Consider the following 18,579-nt stretch of genomic DNA (forward strand, 5'->3'; position numbering starts at 1 on the left):
ATTAAATTGCTATTGCTATATGTTTTCTCCTGAGCATGGATCCTTTTATGAGAAGTTTACCTTTCTGAGCAAAGCTCTTTTCACATTCCATGTATTTATATGGTCTCCCTTGTGTGGATCTTCATATGGGAAATAAGATAACTTTTTTGAGCAAAGGTCTTTCCACATTCCATGCATTTAAATGGCTTCTCCCCTGTATGGATCCTCTTATGGCAAATAAGATGACCTCTTTGAGCAAAGGTCTTTCCACACTCCAAGCATTTAAATGGCTTCTCCCCTGTGTGGATCTTTTTGTGGGTAGTAAGTACATTTCTATAAGCAAAGGTTTTTCCACATTCCATGCATTTATATGGCTTCTCCCCTGTGTGGATCCTTTTGTGTATTCTTAGGTAACTGCACTGAGCAAAAGTCTTTCCACATTCCGTGCATTTATACGGCTTCTCCCCTATGTGGATCTTTTTGTGTGTTCTTAGCTCATTGCTATGAGCAAAAGCCTTTCCACATTCCATGCATTTAAATGGCTTCTCCCCTGTGTGGATCACCTCATGGCGATTAAGATGGCGTCTCCAAGCAAAGGTCCTTCCACACTCTCTGCATTTAAAAGGCTTCTCCCCTGTGTGGATCACCTCATGGCAATTAAGATGGTGTTTCCGAGCAAAGGTCTTTCCACACTCCATGCATTTATATGGCTTCTCCCCTGTGTGGATCACATTATGTAAAATAAGATGATTTTTTTGAGCAAAGGTTTTTCCACATTCCATGCATTTAAATGGCTTCTCCCCTGTGTGGATCCTCTTATGGCAAATAAGATTACTTCCTTGAGCAAAGGTCTTTCCGCACTCCAAGCATTTAAATGGCTTCTCCCCTGTGTGGATCTTTTTGTGGGTAGTAAGTCCATTTCTTTGAGCAAAGGTTTTTCCACATTCCATACATTTAAATGGCTTCTCCCCTGTGTGAATCATATTATGGGAAATAAGGTGACCACTTTGAGCAAATGTCTTTCCACACTCCATGCATTTATACGGCTTCTCCCCTGTGTGGATCTTCATATGGGAAATAAGATTACATCTTTGAGCAAAGGTCTTTCCACACTCCATGCATTTATACAGCTTCTCCCCTGTGTGGAACTTTTTGTGTATAGTAAGTTCACTGCTACGAGTAAAGGTCTTTCCACACTCCATGCATTTATACGGCTTCTCCCCCGTGTGGATCATCTTATGGCGAATAAGATTACTTCTTTGAGCAAAGGTCTTTCCACACTCCTTGCATTTGAATGCCTTCTCTCCTGTGTGGATCACCTTATGTAAAATAAGATGACTTTTCTGAGCAAAGGTCTTTCCACATTCCATGCATTTAAATGGCTTCTCCCCTGTATGGATCCTCTTATGTAAAATAAGATGACTTTTTTGACCAAACATCCTTCCACACTCCATGCATTTATATGGCTTCTCCCCTGTGTGGATCTTTTTGTGGGTAGTAAGTCCATTTCTATAAGCAAAGGTTTTTCCACATTCCATACATTTAAATGGCTTCTCCCCTGTGTGAATCATATTATGGGAAAGAAGCTGACCACTTTGAGCAAATGTCTTTCCACACTCCATGCATTTATATGGCTTCTCCCCTGTGTGGATCTTTTTGTGGGTGGTAAGTCCATTTCTATAAGCAAAGGTTTTTCCACATTCCATACATTTAAATGGCTTCTCCCCAGTGTGAATCCTTTCATGGGAAGTAAGTTGCCTGCTTTTTCCAAAACATGTACCACATTCCAAACATTTGTAAGGCTTCTCTTTTGTGTCAATCACTTTTTGAGATGTTAGGAACTTATTTCCAAGAGAAGGAATGAATGTCCCATTGTAACTTTGTCCGTTGTGTCTTCTTATAGCATCTTCTCCTTTGTTTTGGCTTAAATAGTGTTCTTTTACTTGTAATTTAGCTTTGATTAGCTTCATACTTTTCCCAATATATTTTTTCCTTATTTTCTCCTGTTGGGCGAGAAAGTCTTGCATCGCAGCATCAGTGGAAGATGAGTTTTCCTGATTCCAATCATTTGACTGGTTTCTATCATGGGTTTCTAATTCCATTCGAATTCCAAACTTCTCCGTTCCATCTTTAGCATTGATCACTTGATTCTCCTGCCCATTATTACCTTCAAAGCAGAAGAGAAATGAAAACGATAACAAGGTTAGAAAAAAAGATCAAACCGTACAAAGTCAAGTGAATTTCCTTCTGAATTTTTCCAAAATTCCATTATGTTTTATGTTTGCATGCTTACAACGGTGCTTACATCCTGATATAGACAGGATGATTTCTATCTTCATGAGTCCTGAAAGATTTGAAAATATCTAGAAAACATCTCTTTCTTTACAATTATCTAAATATCTGCAAATCTCAAACAAAGTCTGTTTTGAGTCAAGGAATAATCAGGGGAAACATCCAAGGAAGAATAAGGAGATACGTCCATAAGATTTACTGGAGTAGATTAATTTTTTTTTATTATTTGATTTATATGCTGCCCTTCTCCGGAGACTCAGGGCGGCTTACAATGCGCTAAGCAATAGCCTTCATACTTTTGTATATTTATACAAAGTCAGCTTATTGCCCCCACAACTGGGTCCTCAATTTACCTACCTTAGAAAAGATGGAAGGCTGAGTCAACCTTGAGCCTGGTGAGATTCGCACCTGCAGTAATTGCAGGCAGCTGGTGTTAATAACAGGGTGCTTTAGACCACTGTACTAAATTTTAGCAGACATGTGAATGGCTATTTTGCTGCCCCAAAGTCTCATCGGCTTGCAAGGGCTTTTTTGCCAGATCTGGTACAGGCTTCTGATTCCTTGTGTCCAATCACACTTGGCCAAAAAAGTATTGTGTTGTGTTGTATTCTATTCTATTTTATTCTAAAGAAATGGCCCAAAAGCATCTCAGCAAAGAGACATTGACTCTTTCCTTCCTTGGAGTACCAGAAGGCCAGATCCTTTCCTTCTCCCTCCCAGGAGACAGTATCTGATTAGTATTTATTTAATAAAAATAATCTGGCTTCTTGAACTCTCTGATTTGGGACAAAAAAACTTACCGAGGGAGACCACGTTCCTATAGTTTTCAAGCATGACTTCCAAATGCAGCGCTTTTTGGTCAGGATTCAGCTGAGACCACTCCTCCTCAGAGAAATACACAGCCACCTCCTCGAATGACACAAGACTCTCCTGAACACGGAAAAAAGAACAGAACAGGAGGATTAGCAAGAGCTGTTCATCTTCATCAATGATTTAGACAAGCTGATAGAAGGGGAACTCATCAAATTTGCAGACAAGACCAAATTGACAGCAATACTAACACACTGCACACTGGGATCTGCAGAAAACCATGTGGACCACTATGTTTTGCACCAAGTGGAGCCCACGTACTCTTCAAGCCTGGGTACAGCACGGAAATGGCATTGGCCGCATTGGTAGATGATCTCTGGAGAGCTCGGGACAGGGGTTGCTCCTCTGTCCTGGTCCTATTAGACCTCTCAGCGGCTTTTGATACCATCGACCATGGTATCATGCTGCACTTGCTTGAAAAGTTAGGGGTGGGGGGCATCGTGTTGCGGTGGTTCTCCTCCTTTCTCTCCAATCGATTGCAGTCTGTGTTGGCAGGGGGGCAGAGGTCGACCCCGAGGCCCCTTGTATGTGGGGTGCCACAAGGGTCGGTCCTCTCGCCCCTTCTGTTCAACATTTATGTGAAGCCGCTGGGTGAGATCATCCATGGTTTTGGGGTGAAGTACCACCAATACGCTGATGACAATCATCTGTACATCTCCACCCTGGACCACCCCAATGATGCCCTTGAAGTGATGTCCCAGTGCCTGGAGGTTGTAAGGATCTGGATGGGGAGAAACAGGCTCAGGCTCAACCCATCCAAGACCGAGTGGCTGTGGTTTCCGACATCCCAATATAGTCACTTGGTGCCATCACTGACTATTGGGGGCGAGTCGTTGGCCCCCACGGAGAGGGCTCGCAACTTGGGTGTCCTCCTGGACTCACAGCTGTCTTTAGAAGAGCATTTGACGGCTGTGGTCTTGAGGGCATTTTATCAGGTTCGCCTGATTCGCCAGTTGTGTCCCTTTCTGGATCGGGACTCGTTAAATACGGTCACTCATGCCCTCGTCACTTCCCGCCTGGACTACTGCAATGCTCTCTACATGGGGCTCTCCTTGAGGAGTACCCGGAGGCTACAGCTGTTCCAGAATGCGGCCGCGCAGGTGGTTATGGGAGCGACGTGGTGCTCCCATGTGACCCCCCCTCCTGCGCGAGCTGCACTGGCTCCCGGTGGTCTTCCGGGTGCGCTTCCAGGTTTTGGTTACCACCTTTAGACCGCTCCATGGCTAAGGACCGGGGTATCTACGAGACCGCCTTGTGCCACCAGTAGCCTCTCACCGACCAGTACGCTCCCATAGAGAGGGGCTTCTTAGGGTGCCGTCGGTCAAACTGTGTCGACTATCGGCCCCTAGGGGGAGAGCCTTCTCTGTGGGGGCACCTGCCATCTGGAACGAGCTCCCCCCTGGAGATATGGAGGATTCCGGATCTGCGCGCTTTCCGCCATGCCCTCAAAACATTCCTATTCCAGCAGGCCGGCCTGGCCTAGCCTCTTTTTTAAACTGTTTTTTAAATTTTCTAAATTTTAAATTTGTCTTATAAATTTGGGGTGTTTTTGTTTTCCAGACCAAATTATTTAATTGTATTTTAACATTTGTATTGTATGTATTTTATCCTTTGGCGGTATACAAATTCAATTAGTAACAATAACAACAACAACAACTGATTAGGGTATGAGTGACTGTGAGTAGGGATTGTCCATCCAGGAAGGGGTGTAACTGGCACACAACCCGTAGTTGTGCAAAGGCCCTGCAGGCCACAACCGCCACCTTCTCTTCGAGCAGGAGTTGTGAGTCCAGGAGAACCCACAGATTACGCACAGTGTCTGCTTGGGGTAGTGCCACCCCATCCAAGACCAGAGGTGGCAATTCTCCCTTGGCCAGCAGAATTAATGCACATTACATGACGTAAAGTGGATTCTTATATTCGGAACGCCATCTCAAAGCCCCCAATATCCATCAGTGTGGCTGAATGAGAAAACAATGGAACAATGTCCTACAAGAATTGGTGGGACATTGCCACATATTATGAATGTCAGAGAGGTTTGGGAAGGAGGGGTGAAGTATTCAAACAGATTCTCTATTCTCTTTTGAATTCTTACCTGCAACTCGACCTGCTCCTTCTGCTCCTCCGCCTGGCTCAGGAGGAAGCCTTCAGCCAGGGCCACCGCCTGGGAGCTGGTCTGAGCTCCATATTCCTGCAACCAGCTCTCCATCTCTCGGAGCAGAAGAGCCAGGAATTGGTGCTGCAGGACTGATCCCTGCAAGTTATTCCGCTCTTTTTCTTCTTCCCCCAAGAGAAAAGTTTGCCTTGCAAAGACCACAAATAGCTTCCAGTTTCTGTATCTGAGATGGGAAGAAAAAATAAATATTAAGAATTAGAAAGTGGAATTCAGCCACTGAGCGACCTTCCCCCAACCTCCCCGGAGCCCCAAGAGGCTCATCCCAGTGCAGGACTGAGGTGCCCCCGAGCAGGGCCGGGAAGGAGGCAGCTGGAGAGGCCGCCCCGCTTCTCTCCCCTCCGGAGACAGGGAGCCTGGTGCGAATCCTGCCTCCTCCTCGCCCGGCTTCTCTCCCCTCCTGCTGGGCCTCCGCAAGGCCGACCCTCCCCTCCCCCCACTCGGGCTCTTCGCATGAAGAGGGCGGCTGGGGAGCATGGGACCCGGGATCGAAGCCGGAGGAAGGCCGGGCGAGAGTCTCTCCCTCCTGCGCCTCCCTTTGCCCGGGAAGAGCCCCCAACTCACCCGGGCAACGTCTGGATTTCTCCCCGCCAGATTCTCCCGCAACCTCGCCGCCTCCTGTAGAGGGTTTAAGGAGAGCGAGCGCGGCGTCCTAGAGTGGCAAGCCTTCGTGATGTCATTTCCTTCCCAGCCTCCTCAGGAAAGGCAGCTGTGACGTTCGCCCTTCAGTGGACCAATGGGGAAGCGCATGACGCTACCTTCTTAGCAGGAGGAGGCTCCCCCTAGTGGATTGCGCGCAAAGGGCCAGGATTGTAGAAAAGGCGGGAAACAGGAGCGCGTCTGAGGGGGAGGGAGAGGGCAGGGATGATGGGCTTGAGAGTAGGAGAAAGGCCCCTCCCCATTGCTCCCTGGCAGACAAAGGCTTCAAGGTCTCCAGAGGGGGCACTTTCTCCATCTTCCTCTCCTTCCTGTCCAGGAATCGTCTGTGGAGATGGAGAAAAATCTCTCTGGAGGATTTGAACTCGCTTCCCTCAGGAACAGCCGCCCTGAAGGCTGGGCAGAGATTGGAGGAGGCCTCAAAAGGGTCCAAATCCAGTCAGAAACAGCCAGGTTGTCAGAAGAGAAGGACCACGAGGCTCTCTGGGAAACACAGCTTGTGTCTTGCGGTTGTTGAGAACTTTGGTCTTAAGTGGGGGAAGATGGGACACAGCCACAATCAGAAAAATTGAGATTTCTATCGGTTTTCATTTCTTTAATTCAATATATGAAGCTGCCCTTCTCACGTTCATGGCTCTGGGTGTGTAAGAATTAATTCTCAGCTATTTTAATAAAATAATTAATTCAATTAATTAAAGCAATTGGAAAGGTCGAGCGGCTGCTCGTGACCAAGGATATAATTCCAAAATGGAGAGAGAGCTCAAACTAGTGAATGTTCCAGAACTTTTACCTCAGAATGAGACCATTTGGTGAGGAAATCAAGATGGGGGGGAATGGCCTCTCATCTGTGACTGGAGAAAGGATGGAATTGCAAAATGGTGACAGGAAAAGAGTGAAAAATGATTTTATGTTTCACCAAACATAATCGAGGAACTATATTTACATATATCCAAGGTACATATAAAAGGGAAACAAGCAGGAAGAAAATGTGAAACATCCCAAGAGATCCACTCAGTGTGAATAAATAGATCTATTTCTGTGTTGTGGGTATTTGTTTATGTGTATGTACATACACACACATACACTTTGCATGTCTAATTGCACTTGACCAAATAAAGTATTCAATTCAATTCAATATACATATAAGTATACCATATTATAACATTGTTATTAAAATGGACCAGTTTATTACAATTGTCGTTCCTGTCTATGACATTTCATGATTTTAATTTTGTAATTTTCTGTAAGGTAGTAATTATGAATCCCCAATTGAAAGGTTATTGTATAAAGGGAAGGACCCAGGTCCTTCCGATTCTCTTTTAGATAACATCTCTGCAATACAGTAATTAAGCAATATGCACCCATTGTCTACTTCAGGAACCTCAGCAACTTTCAGACTTTAAGACTTCAACTCCCACAGACAACTTAGGAATTCTGGGAGTTGAAGTCCGTAAGTCTTAAAGTTACCATGTTTAGAGACCTTGTCTAGTTCAGGGGTGTCAAACTCGTGGTATCACATTATGATCACGTGACATATCACAACTTCCCTTTGGCTAAACCAGGGGTGGGCGTGGCCAGCACATGGCACTGCGAGTTTGACACCCCTGGTCTAGTTAAACCTGGAGCTCTTGATGTAGCCACCAAGTTTCTTGAAATCACTTCTTGGTCACTTTGAGTTCTGGAGCTCCAATCTCATGGGATCAGGTGTGGGCTCTGAAATTGAATGAGATGATCTCAAAGATCCCCTCACGGTATCCTTCCGTTCCGTGATTTTATGGAAGATTTTATGTTTTAGTCTCCAGGCCTTTATTCAGCCTATTCTAATCTCTGCACTTTTTCCAAAGTCTCAACATCTTTTTTGTAATTTGATAACCAAAATTGGATGCAGTATTCCAGGTGTGTTCTTACTAAGGCTTTATAGAGCAGGACCAGGGTGGATAAAAATCAATGATTTTTTTTTTAAATCAAAAAAATCAGATTTTTTTTATTTAAATCCATTTTTTTTTTATCAAATTCATTTTAATAAAATGCTTTTGGGAGTAAAAAATCTATCTAAAGGTAGTTTCTATTTAAGATATATTAATAATTTAGTTTATTCAGCATGAAATGGAGTTTAGTTATGTAGGACAAGGTTGTATATTCTGCAATATTGGGACTCTCGGTGAGTCAACAGCAGGTCACAGGAGGAGCTGCTGAGGGACAGAGATGGCAGTTGCTCTTTAAAAATTATGGTTTAAATCGAATTGATTTAAATCAAGCCTTTTTACTAGTGATTTAAATCATATTTAAATCGTGATTGAAATCAACTTGATTTAAATCAAATCCACCCTGAGCAGGACTAATACTTCATGTGATTTTGATTCTATGCCTCTGTTTATACAACCAAGGATTATATGCACTTTTTTTATCTGCTGCCACACACAGGTGATTCATACTTAAGTGATCATCCATTCCGACTCCAAGGACCTTTCACAGTTACTGGTTTTGAGCCAGGTTTTAGGTACTGTTTTTCCACGTTAAATTTAATTTTGTTGGATTCAATCTTGTCTCATTTGGATCACAAAGGCACAATATGCATATACATAAAGAGCTATAGATATGGTGAGGCAGTGGCTAGAATGCAGTACTATAGGCTAATTGCCCACAGCCAGGAATTCGATCCTCACCGGCTCATGGTTGATTTAGCCTTTCATCCTTCTGAGGTCAGTAAAATGAGGACCAATTGCTGGGGATCGTGTGCTCACTTTGTAAACTGCTCAGTGTTGTAAATCATTGTGCAGAGGTATATAAGTCTAAGTGGAATTACTATTGTTATATAGTTTCTCACGAGCGTGAATCCATTTATGAGCAGACATCCATTCTGAGCAAAGCTCTTTCCACATTCCATGCATTTAAATGGCTTCTCCCGTGTGGATCCTTTTGTGGGAAGTAAGTGCTTTTCTATAAGCAAAGGTTTTTCAACATTCCATACATTTAAATGGCTTCTCCCCTGTGTGAATCATATTATGGGAAATAAGCTGACGACTTTGAGCAAATGTCTTTCCACACTCCATGCATTTATATGGCTTCTCCCCTGTGTTGATCTTCATATGGGAAATACGACTACCTCTATGAGCAAAAGTCTTTCCACATTCCATGCATTTATACAGCTTCTCCCGTGTGGAATTTTTTGTGCATAGTAAGTTCACTGCTACGAGTAAAAGTCTTTCCACACCTCATGCATTTATACAGTTTCTCCGCTGTGTGGATCATCTTATGGCGCATAAGATTACCTCTTCGAGCAAAGGTCTTTCCACATTCCATGCATTTAAATGGCTTCTCCCCTGTGTGGATCCTCTTATGGCAATTAAGATAGTGTCTCCGAGCAAAGGTCTTTCCACACTCCATGCATTTAAATGGCTTCTCCCCTGTGTGAATCATATTATGGGAAATAAGATTACCACGTTGAGCAAATGTCTTTCCACACTCCAAGCATTTAAATGGCTTCTCCCCTGTGTGGGTCCTTTTGTGGGTAGTAAGTCCATTTCTATGAGCAAAGGTTTTTCCACATTCCATACATTTAAATGGCTTCTCCCCTGTGTGAATCTTATTATGGGAAATAAGCTGACGACTTTGAGCAAATGTCTTTCCACATTCCATGCATTTATATGGCTTCTCCCCTGTGTGGATCTTCATATGGGAAATACGACTACCTCTATGAGCAAAGGTCTTTCCACATTCCATGCATTTATACAGCTTCTCCCCTGTGTGGAATTCTTTGTGCATAGTAAGTTCACTGCTATGAGTAAAGGTCTTTCCACACCTCATGCATTTATACAGCTTCTCCCCTGTGTGGATCATCTTATGGTGAATAAGATTACCTCTTCGAGCAAAGGTCGTTCCACATTCCATGCATTTGAATGCCTTCTCTCCTGTGTGGATCACCTTATGTGAAATAAGATGACTTTTTTGAGCAAAGGTCTTTCCACATTCCATGCATTTAAATGGCTTCTCCCCTGTGTGGATCCTCTTATGGGAAGTAAGATGACCTCTTTGACCAAACATCTTTCCACACTCCATGCATTTAAATGGCTTCTCCCCTGTGTGGATCCTTTTGTGGGGAATAAGTGCATTTCTATAAGCAAAGGTTTTTCCACATTCCATGCATTTATATGGTTTCTCTCCTGAGTAGATCCTTTTATGGGAAATAAGATTAATACGTCTTCTGAACCTGTTACCAGACTCTCTGCATTTGTATACCTTCTCCCCAGTGTGAATCCTTTCATGGGAAGTAAGTTGCCTGCTTTTTCCAAAACATGTTCCACATTCCAAACATTTGTAAGGCTTCTTTTTTGTGTCAATCACTTTTTGAGATGTAAGGAACTTATTTCCAAGAGAAGGAATGAATGTCCCATTGTAACTTTGTCCGTTGCGTCTTCTTACAGCATCTTTTCCTTTGTTTTGGCTTAAATAGTGTTCTTTTACTTGTAATTCAGCTTTGATTGGCTTCATACTTTTCCCAATATATTTTTTCCTTATTTTCTCCTTTTGGGTGAGAAAGTCTTGCATCACAGCATCCGTGGAAGATAAGCTTTCCTGATTCCATTCATTTGATTGGTTTCTATCATGGGTTTCTAGTTCCATTCGAATTCCAAACATCTCCGTTCCATCTTTAGCATTGATCACTTGGAACAGTTCACAGAAATGTTGATTCTCCTTCCCATTATTACCTTCAAAGCAAAACAGAAATGAAAACGATAACAAGGTTAGAGAAAAAGATCAAACCGTACAAAGTCAAGTGAATTTCCTTCTGAACTTTTCCAAAATTCCATTATGTTTTATGTTTGCATGCTTGCAACGGTGTGATATAGACAGGATGATTTCTATCTTCATGAGTCCTGAAAGATTTGAAAATATCTAGAAAGCATCTCTTTCTTTACAATTATCTAAATATCTGCAAATCTCAAACAAAGTCTGTTTTGAGTCAAGGAATAATCAGGGAAAACATCCAAGGATGTATAAGGAGAAAACTTAAGATTTACTGGGGTGGATTAATTTTAGCAGACATGTGAGAACTGAAACAATTTTGAAAAAAGCTCTTTCTTCCCTGGTTTACCTTGGAGCAGCTACTCCACGGCCTCTGTCTGACAGGCAGGATTCCCGCTCGGCCCGTTCCTTGATCCCAACGATGAGACTTTGGAGCAAAGTCCCTTGATTGAAGCCTCCCATTGGCTTGTAAACGCTCATCGTACTGAGACTGGAAAGGTTGGGAGGCTTCAAGAATGGCTGCCCCAAAGTCTCATCGGCTGGCAAGGGTTTTTTGGCCGGATCTGGTACAGGCTTCCGATTGCAGAGAGCAGAGGCCTAAACTACTTTAGTGCGAGATCACACAAGATGAGAAGTGCAAGATCTCACACTAATTTATTTATTTATTTATTTATTTATTTATTTATTTATTTATTTATTATTATTTATTTATTTATTTAATCAAATTTCTATACCGCCCTACTCCCGAAGGACTCAGGGTGGTGAACAGCCAAGATAAAATACAGATAATACAAATATTAAAAATCCCTTAAAATTATTAAATATTTTGGCCGAAACACAGATTAAAACACCCAATTTATAAGATCACGAATTAAAAAATTTAAAAAATTTAAAAGAGGGGAGTTAGGCCAGGCCAGCTTGCTGAAATAGAAAAGTTTTGAGAGCACGGCGAAACGTGTGCAGGTCCGGGATCTTCCGTATCTCTGGGGGGAGCTCGTTCCAGATGGTAGGTGCCCCCACAGAGAAGGCTCTCCCCCTGGGGGCCGCCAGTCGACACTGTTTGGCCGACGGCACCCTGAGGAGTCCCTCTCTATGGGAGCGTACTGGTCGGTGAGAGGCTATTGGTAGCAGAAGGCGGTCTCGTAGATACCCCGGTCCGATGCCATGGAGCGCTCTAAAGGTGGTAACCAAAACCTTGAAGCGCACCCGGAAGACCACCGGGAGCCAGTGCAGCTCGCGCAGGAGGGGGGTCACATGGGAGCGCCTCGTCGCTAACATAATCACCCGCGCGGCCGCATTCTGGACCAGCTGGAGCCTCCGGGTGCTCCTCAAGGGGAGCCCCATGTAGAGAGCATTGCAGTAGTCCAAGCGGGAAGTAACGAGAGCATGAGTGACCGTATTTAACGAGTCCCGATCCAGAAAGGGATGCAACTGGCGAATCAGGCGGACCTGATAAAAAGTCCCCCTGGCCACGGCCGTCATGAGGAGCACTCGGAGGCTCCAACTGGTGCAGAATGCAGCCGCGCGGGTACTTATGGGGGCGGCATGGCGCTCCCACGTGACACCTCTCCTGCGCGAGCTGCATTGGCTTCCAGTGGTCTTCCGAGTGCGCTTCAAGGTGTTGGTTCTCATCTTCAAAGCGCTCCATGGCTTAGGACCCAGTTATTTACGAGACCACCTTCTGCCTCCGATAACCTCCCACCGGCCAACACGCTCCCACAGAGAGGGTCTCCTCAGGGTGCCGTCTGTCAGGCAATGTCGGCTGGCGACCCCCCGGGGAAGAGCCTTCTCTGTGGGGGCACCCGCCCTCTGGAATGAGCTGCCCCCAGGGATACGACTAATCCCGGATCTCCGGACCTTCCGCCGGGCCCTGAAGACTTTTCTGTTTCAGCAAGCCGGGCTGGGTTAAAATTTTTTTAATTGGTGAATTTTATGGGTAACGGGGTTTTAAATTGGAGAAGCCTAAGATAATTTAATTCTGTTTTAATGCATTTTAATATTTGTATTGTGTGTTTTTAATCTTGGCTGTTCACCGCCCCGAGTCCTTCGGGAGAGGGGGCGGTATAAAAATTTAATAAATAAAATAAATAAAATAAAATGTGCTCTTCTAAAGACAGCCGTGAGTCCAGGAGGACACCCAAGTTGCGAACCCTCTCCGTGGGGGCCAATGAGTCGCCCCCAATAGTCAGTGATGGCACCAACTGACTATATCGGGATGTCGGAAACCACAACCACTCGGTCTTGGATGGGTTGAGCCTGAGTCTGTTTCTCCCCATCCAGATCCGCACGGCCTCCAGGCACCGGGACATCACTTCAAGGGCATCATTGGGGTGGTCCGGGGTGGAGATGTACAGCTGAGTATCATCAGCGTACTGATGGCACTTCACCCCGAAACCACGGATGATCTCACCCAGCGGCTTCACATAAATGTTGAACAGAAGGGGCGAGAGGACAGACCCTTGTGGCACCCCACATACAAGGGGCCTCGGGGTCGACCTCTGACCCCCTATCAATGATCTCGCGTGATCTTGCACTGCAGTACTTTAGGCCTGTGTTCCCTACAAACTGAGCACTGCACGAGATCCAGGGCAAAAGTCTTTGAAAACAAAGAGGCCTTCCCTTTGTTTGCAAACCATTTTGTCCTGGATCTCATACAGCCCTTGGTTAGCAGAGAACAGTGGCCTAAAGTACTGCAGTGCGAGATTCTGTGAGATCAATAGTGCCAGATTTCCCACAATTGGTCTTGCATATCTCTCACTACTTAAGGCCTCTTTTTTCTGCAGATGCATCCAAGCAAGTAAAGGAATTGACGGCTTGCTATATCCTCGTAAAGTCCCAGCAGGGTGCGGTGGGGGTGTAGGCTGATTGTTGATGCAGCGCCTCTGCTGTCATTTGTAAGTGTAAATGACGGCCATGGTGCTGTAACATTCGCAATTTCAGGACTGAGTCTTAAGTACTTGGGAGAGGGCTAGGTTGTAACTTGGAATGGTCGCGTAGTGAACTGTCGTAACTCAGGGATCACCTGTAACCTAGGATGCTCTGAGTCGCACTGCATGAGGCCTTTTTCTTCAATTGGATTGGGAGAATGCTCTTCCATGGCCTGAGCATGAAAGTTCTGTTCTCGCAAACTTTTGGGAGGCTTCGGAGCACAAATGACAACACATTCCTCTCACATGACCTCCACAGGACACATAAAAGCACACCTCATTCTTTTCAGCCTGCACAGATAAGTTCAAATAGAAATGGAAAAAATCCAGATAAGGAATGCCCCAAAAACATCTCAGCAAAGAGACACTGACTCTTTCCTTCTTTGGGGTACCAGAAGGCCGGAAAACTTACCGAGAGAGACCACGTTCCTATAGTTTTCAAGCATGACTTCCGAATGCAGGGCTTTTTGGTCAGGATCCAGCTGAGACCATTCCTCCTCAGAAAAATACACAGCCACCTCCTCGAAGGACACAAGATTCTCCTGAACACGGAAAAAAGAACAGAACAGGAGGATTAGCAAGAGCTGTTCATCTTCATCAATGATTTAGACAAGCTGATAGAAGGGGAACTCATCAAATTTGCAGACAAGACCAAATTGACAGCAATACTAACACTCCACAAGATAAGCTTGAGATATAGAAGGATTGACAGATTGGCACTTCTAACAAAATGAAATTCAATGGTGAGAAATGTAATGTGCTACATTTAGGAAAGAAAAACCAAATGCACTGCCATAGAATAGGTGATGCCTGGTTCTACAGTAGAAAGTGCAACAGGGATCTTGGAGTCCTAGTGGACAATCGGTTAAACGTGAGCCAGTAGTGTGCTACAGTTGCCAAAAAACACCCAACAGAATCATAGGTTGCATTAAGAGAGGGATAGAATCAAGTATTAGTACCACTTCATAATGCCTTGGTAAGATCACCCTTAGGAACTTTGCATCCAGTATTGGTTCTCATAATGTAAAAAAAATCTTGAGACTCTAGAAAGACTGCAAAGAAGAGCAACCAAGATGATGAGGGGACTGGAGGCTAAAACATACGATGAACGGGTGCAGAAACTGGGCATGGCTAGTCTAGTGAAGAGAAGGACCAGGGGAAACACGATAACAGTGTTCCAATATTTGAGGGGCTGCCACAGAGAGGAGGGGGGTCAAGCTATTTTCCAAAGCACCTGAAGGCCAGTCAAGGAATAATGGATGGAAACTGAACAAGGAGTGATTCAACCTGGAAATAAGGAGACATTTGCTGACAGTGAAAGCAATCAACCCATGGAACAGAAGTTTCCTTCAGAAGTGGGAGCTTCGTCACCGGAAGCTTTCAAGAAGAGACTAGACTGCCAACTGTCAGATATGGTGTAAGGAGGTTGGACTAGATGACCTACAAGGTCCCTTCCAACTCTGTTAATCTGTACCTTATGAGGTCAATAAATTTAAAAAAGAAAGGTGGTCTAGCAATTCCTGCCACTGTGATACGTTTATTCCTAATTCTTGAAGGACGTTAAAAGAAGTGGTTCTTGTAATGGCAAATTTGGAGGAGCACCTAGCAGAACAAGACAACCAGAGGAAGCTATGTTGGCTGACAGCAACTTCAACCTGCTATTCTGCTGTCCATGTTGTGGAAGGACACAAAAATAATCCAGTCCAAACAAGGGAATAGAAGCAGAGAGCATTCTGCACACCCACTTCACTTCCTGAAGGGAGAATACAGATCTAATAACTTTTCCTTTTCTTACTTGATTTAGAGGTTCAGCCGGTGTTTGATCGCTGTCATGAAAACCAGAAAATTTCATTCTTTGTTTCTCTGTAAGAAATAAATAATTTCAAAATAATAATTAACAAAATATTTATTTATTTCCTCAGATAACCTGGTCCGAAGCCATGAAGGGCTTTAAAGGTGACAACCAGAACCTTGAATTGCACCCGGAAGCAAATTGGCAGCCAATACAGCTCCTGCAGGAGAGTTGATAAATGTGCACACTGGGATCTGCAGAAAACCATGTGGACCACTATGTTTTGCACCAAGTGGAGCCCACATACCCTTCAAGGGCAGCCCCATGTAGAGCCCGTGGCAATAGTTAAAACGGGAACTGATTAGGGCATGAGTGACTGTGAGTAGGGATTGTCCATCCAGGAAGGGGTGTAACTGGCGCACAACCCGTAGTTGTGCAAAGGCCCTCCAGGCCACAACCGCCACCTTCTCTTCGAGCAGGAGTTGTGAGTCCAGGAGAACCCACAGATTACGCACAGTGTCTGCTTGGGGTACTGCCACCCCATCCAAGATCAGAGGTGGCAATTCTCCCTTGGCCAACGAACCCCAAACCCAGAGCTACTCCGTCTTGCCAAGGTTTAGTTTCCACCCATTGCTCCCCATCCAGCCCCTAACAGCCTCCAGGCACTGCAACAGGGAGGACACGGCATCGTTTAACCCACCATGGGCCGAGACATACAGCTGAGTATCGTCAGCATATTGGTGATATCTCAGTCCGTGCTGGCAGATGATCTCACCCAGCGACTCCATATAAATCTTGAACAGGAGCGGAGAGAGAACCGAGCCCTGCGGAACCCCGCAAAGCAGTGGATGAGGTCTGGACCTCTCCCCTCCTATCATCACTGACTGAGAGCGGCTGCAGAGGAAGGAAGCGAGCCAGGATAGCACAAGGCCTCGCACTCTCATCCCCCAAGAGGGCAAGTAGAGCAAGCATGGATGCACTACCCCCATCCTGCTCTTGCCAGAGATCATCCAAAAGTGCGACCAATGCCGCTTCTGTCCCAAACACAGGTGCTTGTAGCCATACTCCCTAGGATCCTGTCCATTTCCTTAGGAGCAACAGGGTCTATATCTTGTAGCAAAATAGTGACTAAGAATTTAAACAACAGACAGAGTAAACAACTGGGAGGAGCAACAGGATCAAACCGTTCCCAGATAACAGAGCAAGAACCTGCCTCAGGGGCTTCCATTGGACCAGCAACCACGCCGGCATCCAAGAACCTTGGTGGCGCAATGGCTAAAGTGCTGTTAAAGTAGCACTTAGCTGCCAGCTGCCTGCAATTACTGCAAGTTCAAATCTCACCAGGCTCAAGGTTGACTCAGCCTTCCATCCTTTCGAGGTGGGTAAAATGAGGACCCGGATTGTGGGGGCAATAAGATGACTTTGTGTAAAAAGAACACTGCTTAGGGGGCCCCGAAAGCCCTACTAAGCAGATATATACAAAAGTATGAAGGCTATTGCTTAAAGCATTGTAAGGCGCCCTGAGTCTCCGGAGAAGGGCGGCATATAAATCGAACCAATAAATAAATAAATAAATAAATAACTGGAAACCAAGTTGAGTAATTTTGTCTTCCAGAAAAATCGCCCAATTCCTCTGTACACCCTTTCAGGTGGAACTCAATCTCCTCCTTCCCCCAAGAGTAGTAGGCTCACCTAAAGAGGGTCGCTGGGCAATTATCTGCAGATGCAATTAGTGCAAAGAGGTATAAATAGGAGAAAGTATTGTATAGAAGAGTAGAAAGCGTGAAGTTAAGACAGATGGGTAATTGGAGGATCTTCAATTACCTCCTGAGGTGTCCTGAGTTTGATCTTCCCAAGGGATCCTCCTGAAAAATAACCCCTGAAGGGGAGTTGATGGATTCTTCTTTCTTTCAGGATCTCTGATCACCACAGTGCAGCACTTCCAATAGGAAGAAGGATGGAAGAAGCAGAATTAATGCACATCACATGACATAAAGTGGATTCCTATATTCAGAATGCCACCTCAAAGCCCCCAAAATCCATCAGGGTGGCTGAATGAAAAAACAATGGAACAATGTCCTACAAGGATTGGTGGGACATTGCCACATATTATGAATGTCAGAGAGGTTTGGGAAGGAGGGGTGAAGTATTCAAACAGATTCTCTATTCTCTATTGAACTCTTACCTGCAACTCGACTTGCTTCTTCTGTTCCTCCACCTGGCTCAGGAGGAAGCCTTCCACCAGGGCCACCGCCTGGGAGCTGGTCTGAGCTCCATATTCCCGCACCCAGCTCTCCATCTCTGGGGGCAGAAGAGCCAGGAACTGCTCCAGAACCACCACGTCCAGCATCTGGGCTTTGGTGTGCTTTTCTAATCTCAGCCATCGCCTACTAAAGTCATGGAGGTGGCTGCAAAATCCTCGGGGACCCTCAGCCTCCTGACATTGGATGAACTTCCAGGACTGAACTTCTGAAGGGAGGATGGTTTTCTCCTCCAGGATCTTCTGCCCAGTCCTTGTCCAGAGCTTCCCCCCCTTCCCAGGCTGAGCAGCTGAAGGGCCTTTTCCGCTTCCCTCCTTTCCAAAAGGTTGTGTCTCCATCCTTTCTCTGTCCTGCAGAGCAACTCCCAATGGCTCCAAGGACTCTGGTGGGTCTCCAGATGCCTTTTCCTTCACGGGACCTTTTCTGGGGCTGCAGGACTGATCTCTGCAAGGGATTCCGCTTTTTTTCTTCTTCCCCCAAGAGAAAAGTTTGCCTTGCAAAGACCACAAATAGCTTCCAGTTTCTGTATCTGAGATGGGAAGAAAAAATAAACATTAAGAATTAGAAAGTGGAATTCAGCCACTGAGCGACCTTCCCCCAACCTCCCCGGAGCCCCAAGAGGCTCATCCCAGCGCAGGACTGAGGTGCCCCCGAGCAGGGCCGGGAAGGAGGCAGCTGGAGAGGCCGCCCCGCTTCTCTCCCCTCCGGAGACAGGGAGCCTGGTGCGAATCCTGCCTCCTCCTCGCCCGGCTTCTCTCCGCTCCTGCGGGGCCTCCACAAGGCCGACCCTCCCCTCCCCCCACTCGGGCTCTTCGCATGGAGAGGGCGGCTGTGGAGTATGGGATCTGGGGTTGAAGCCGAAGGAGGGCCGGGTGAGAGTCT

General features: G+C 45.5%; 1 protein-coding gene across 1 annotated transcript; it reads right to left on the reverse strand.

Moving 5' to 3' along the window:
• Positions 1-18,114, reverse strand: LOC139311663 (zinc finger protein 721-like). The gene is made up of 6 exons (XM_070936143.1): positions 17,622-18,114; positions 17,261-17,375; positions 15,440-15,507; positions 14,057-14,186; positions 9,250-10,680; positions 1-1,744 (listed from the first exon to the last, which is right to left on the reverse strand). The coding sequence occupies exons 1-6, from the start codon at positions 18,033-18,035 to the stop codon at positions 96-98; spliced, it is 3,807 nt and encodes a 1,268-aa protein (XP_070792244.1). The 5' UTR covers positions 18,036-18,114; the 3' UTR covers positions 1-95.
• Between the last annotated feature and the right edge of the window lie 465 nt (positions 18,115-18,579).

Source organism: Pituophis catenifer, unplaced genomic scaffold (genome assembly GCF_029215685.1).
Source record: "Pituophis catenifer annectens isolate HBS135680 unplaced genomic scaffold, rPitCat1.0.hap2 SCAF_2, whole genome shotgun sequence".
NCBI classification, from domain to species: Eukaryota; Metazoa; Chordata; class Lepidosauria; order Squamata; family Colubridae; genus Pituophis; species Pituophis catenifer.

Excerpts from the sequence above, each read along its gene's own strand:
- LOC139311663 (XM_070936143.1), bottom strand. The coding sequence starts at position 18,035 with ATGGAGACACAACCTTTTGGAAAGGAGGGAAGCGGAAAAGGCCCTTCA. Across the intron at positions 14,187-15,439 it reads CGGCTGAACCTCTAAATCAA|GAGAATCTTGTGTCCTTCGA; the intron begins GTAAGAAAAGGA and ends TTCCGTGTTCAG. Across the intron at positions 10,681-14,056 it reads TAGGAACGTGGTCTCTCTCG|GTAATAATGGGAAGGAGAAT; the intron begins GTAAGTTTTCCG and ends TTTGCTTTGAAG.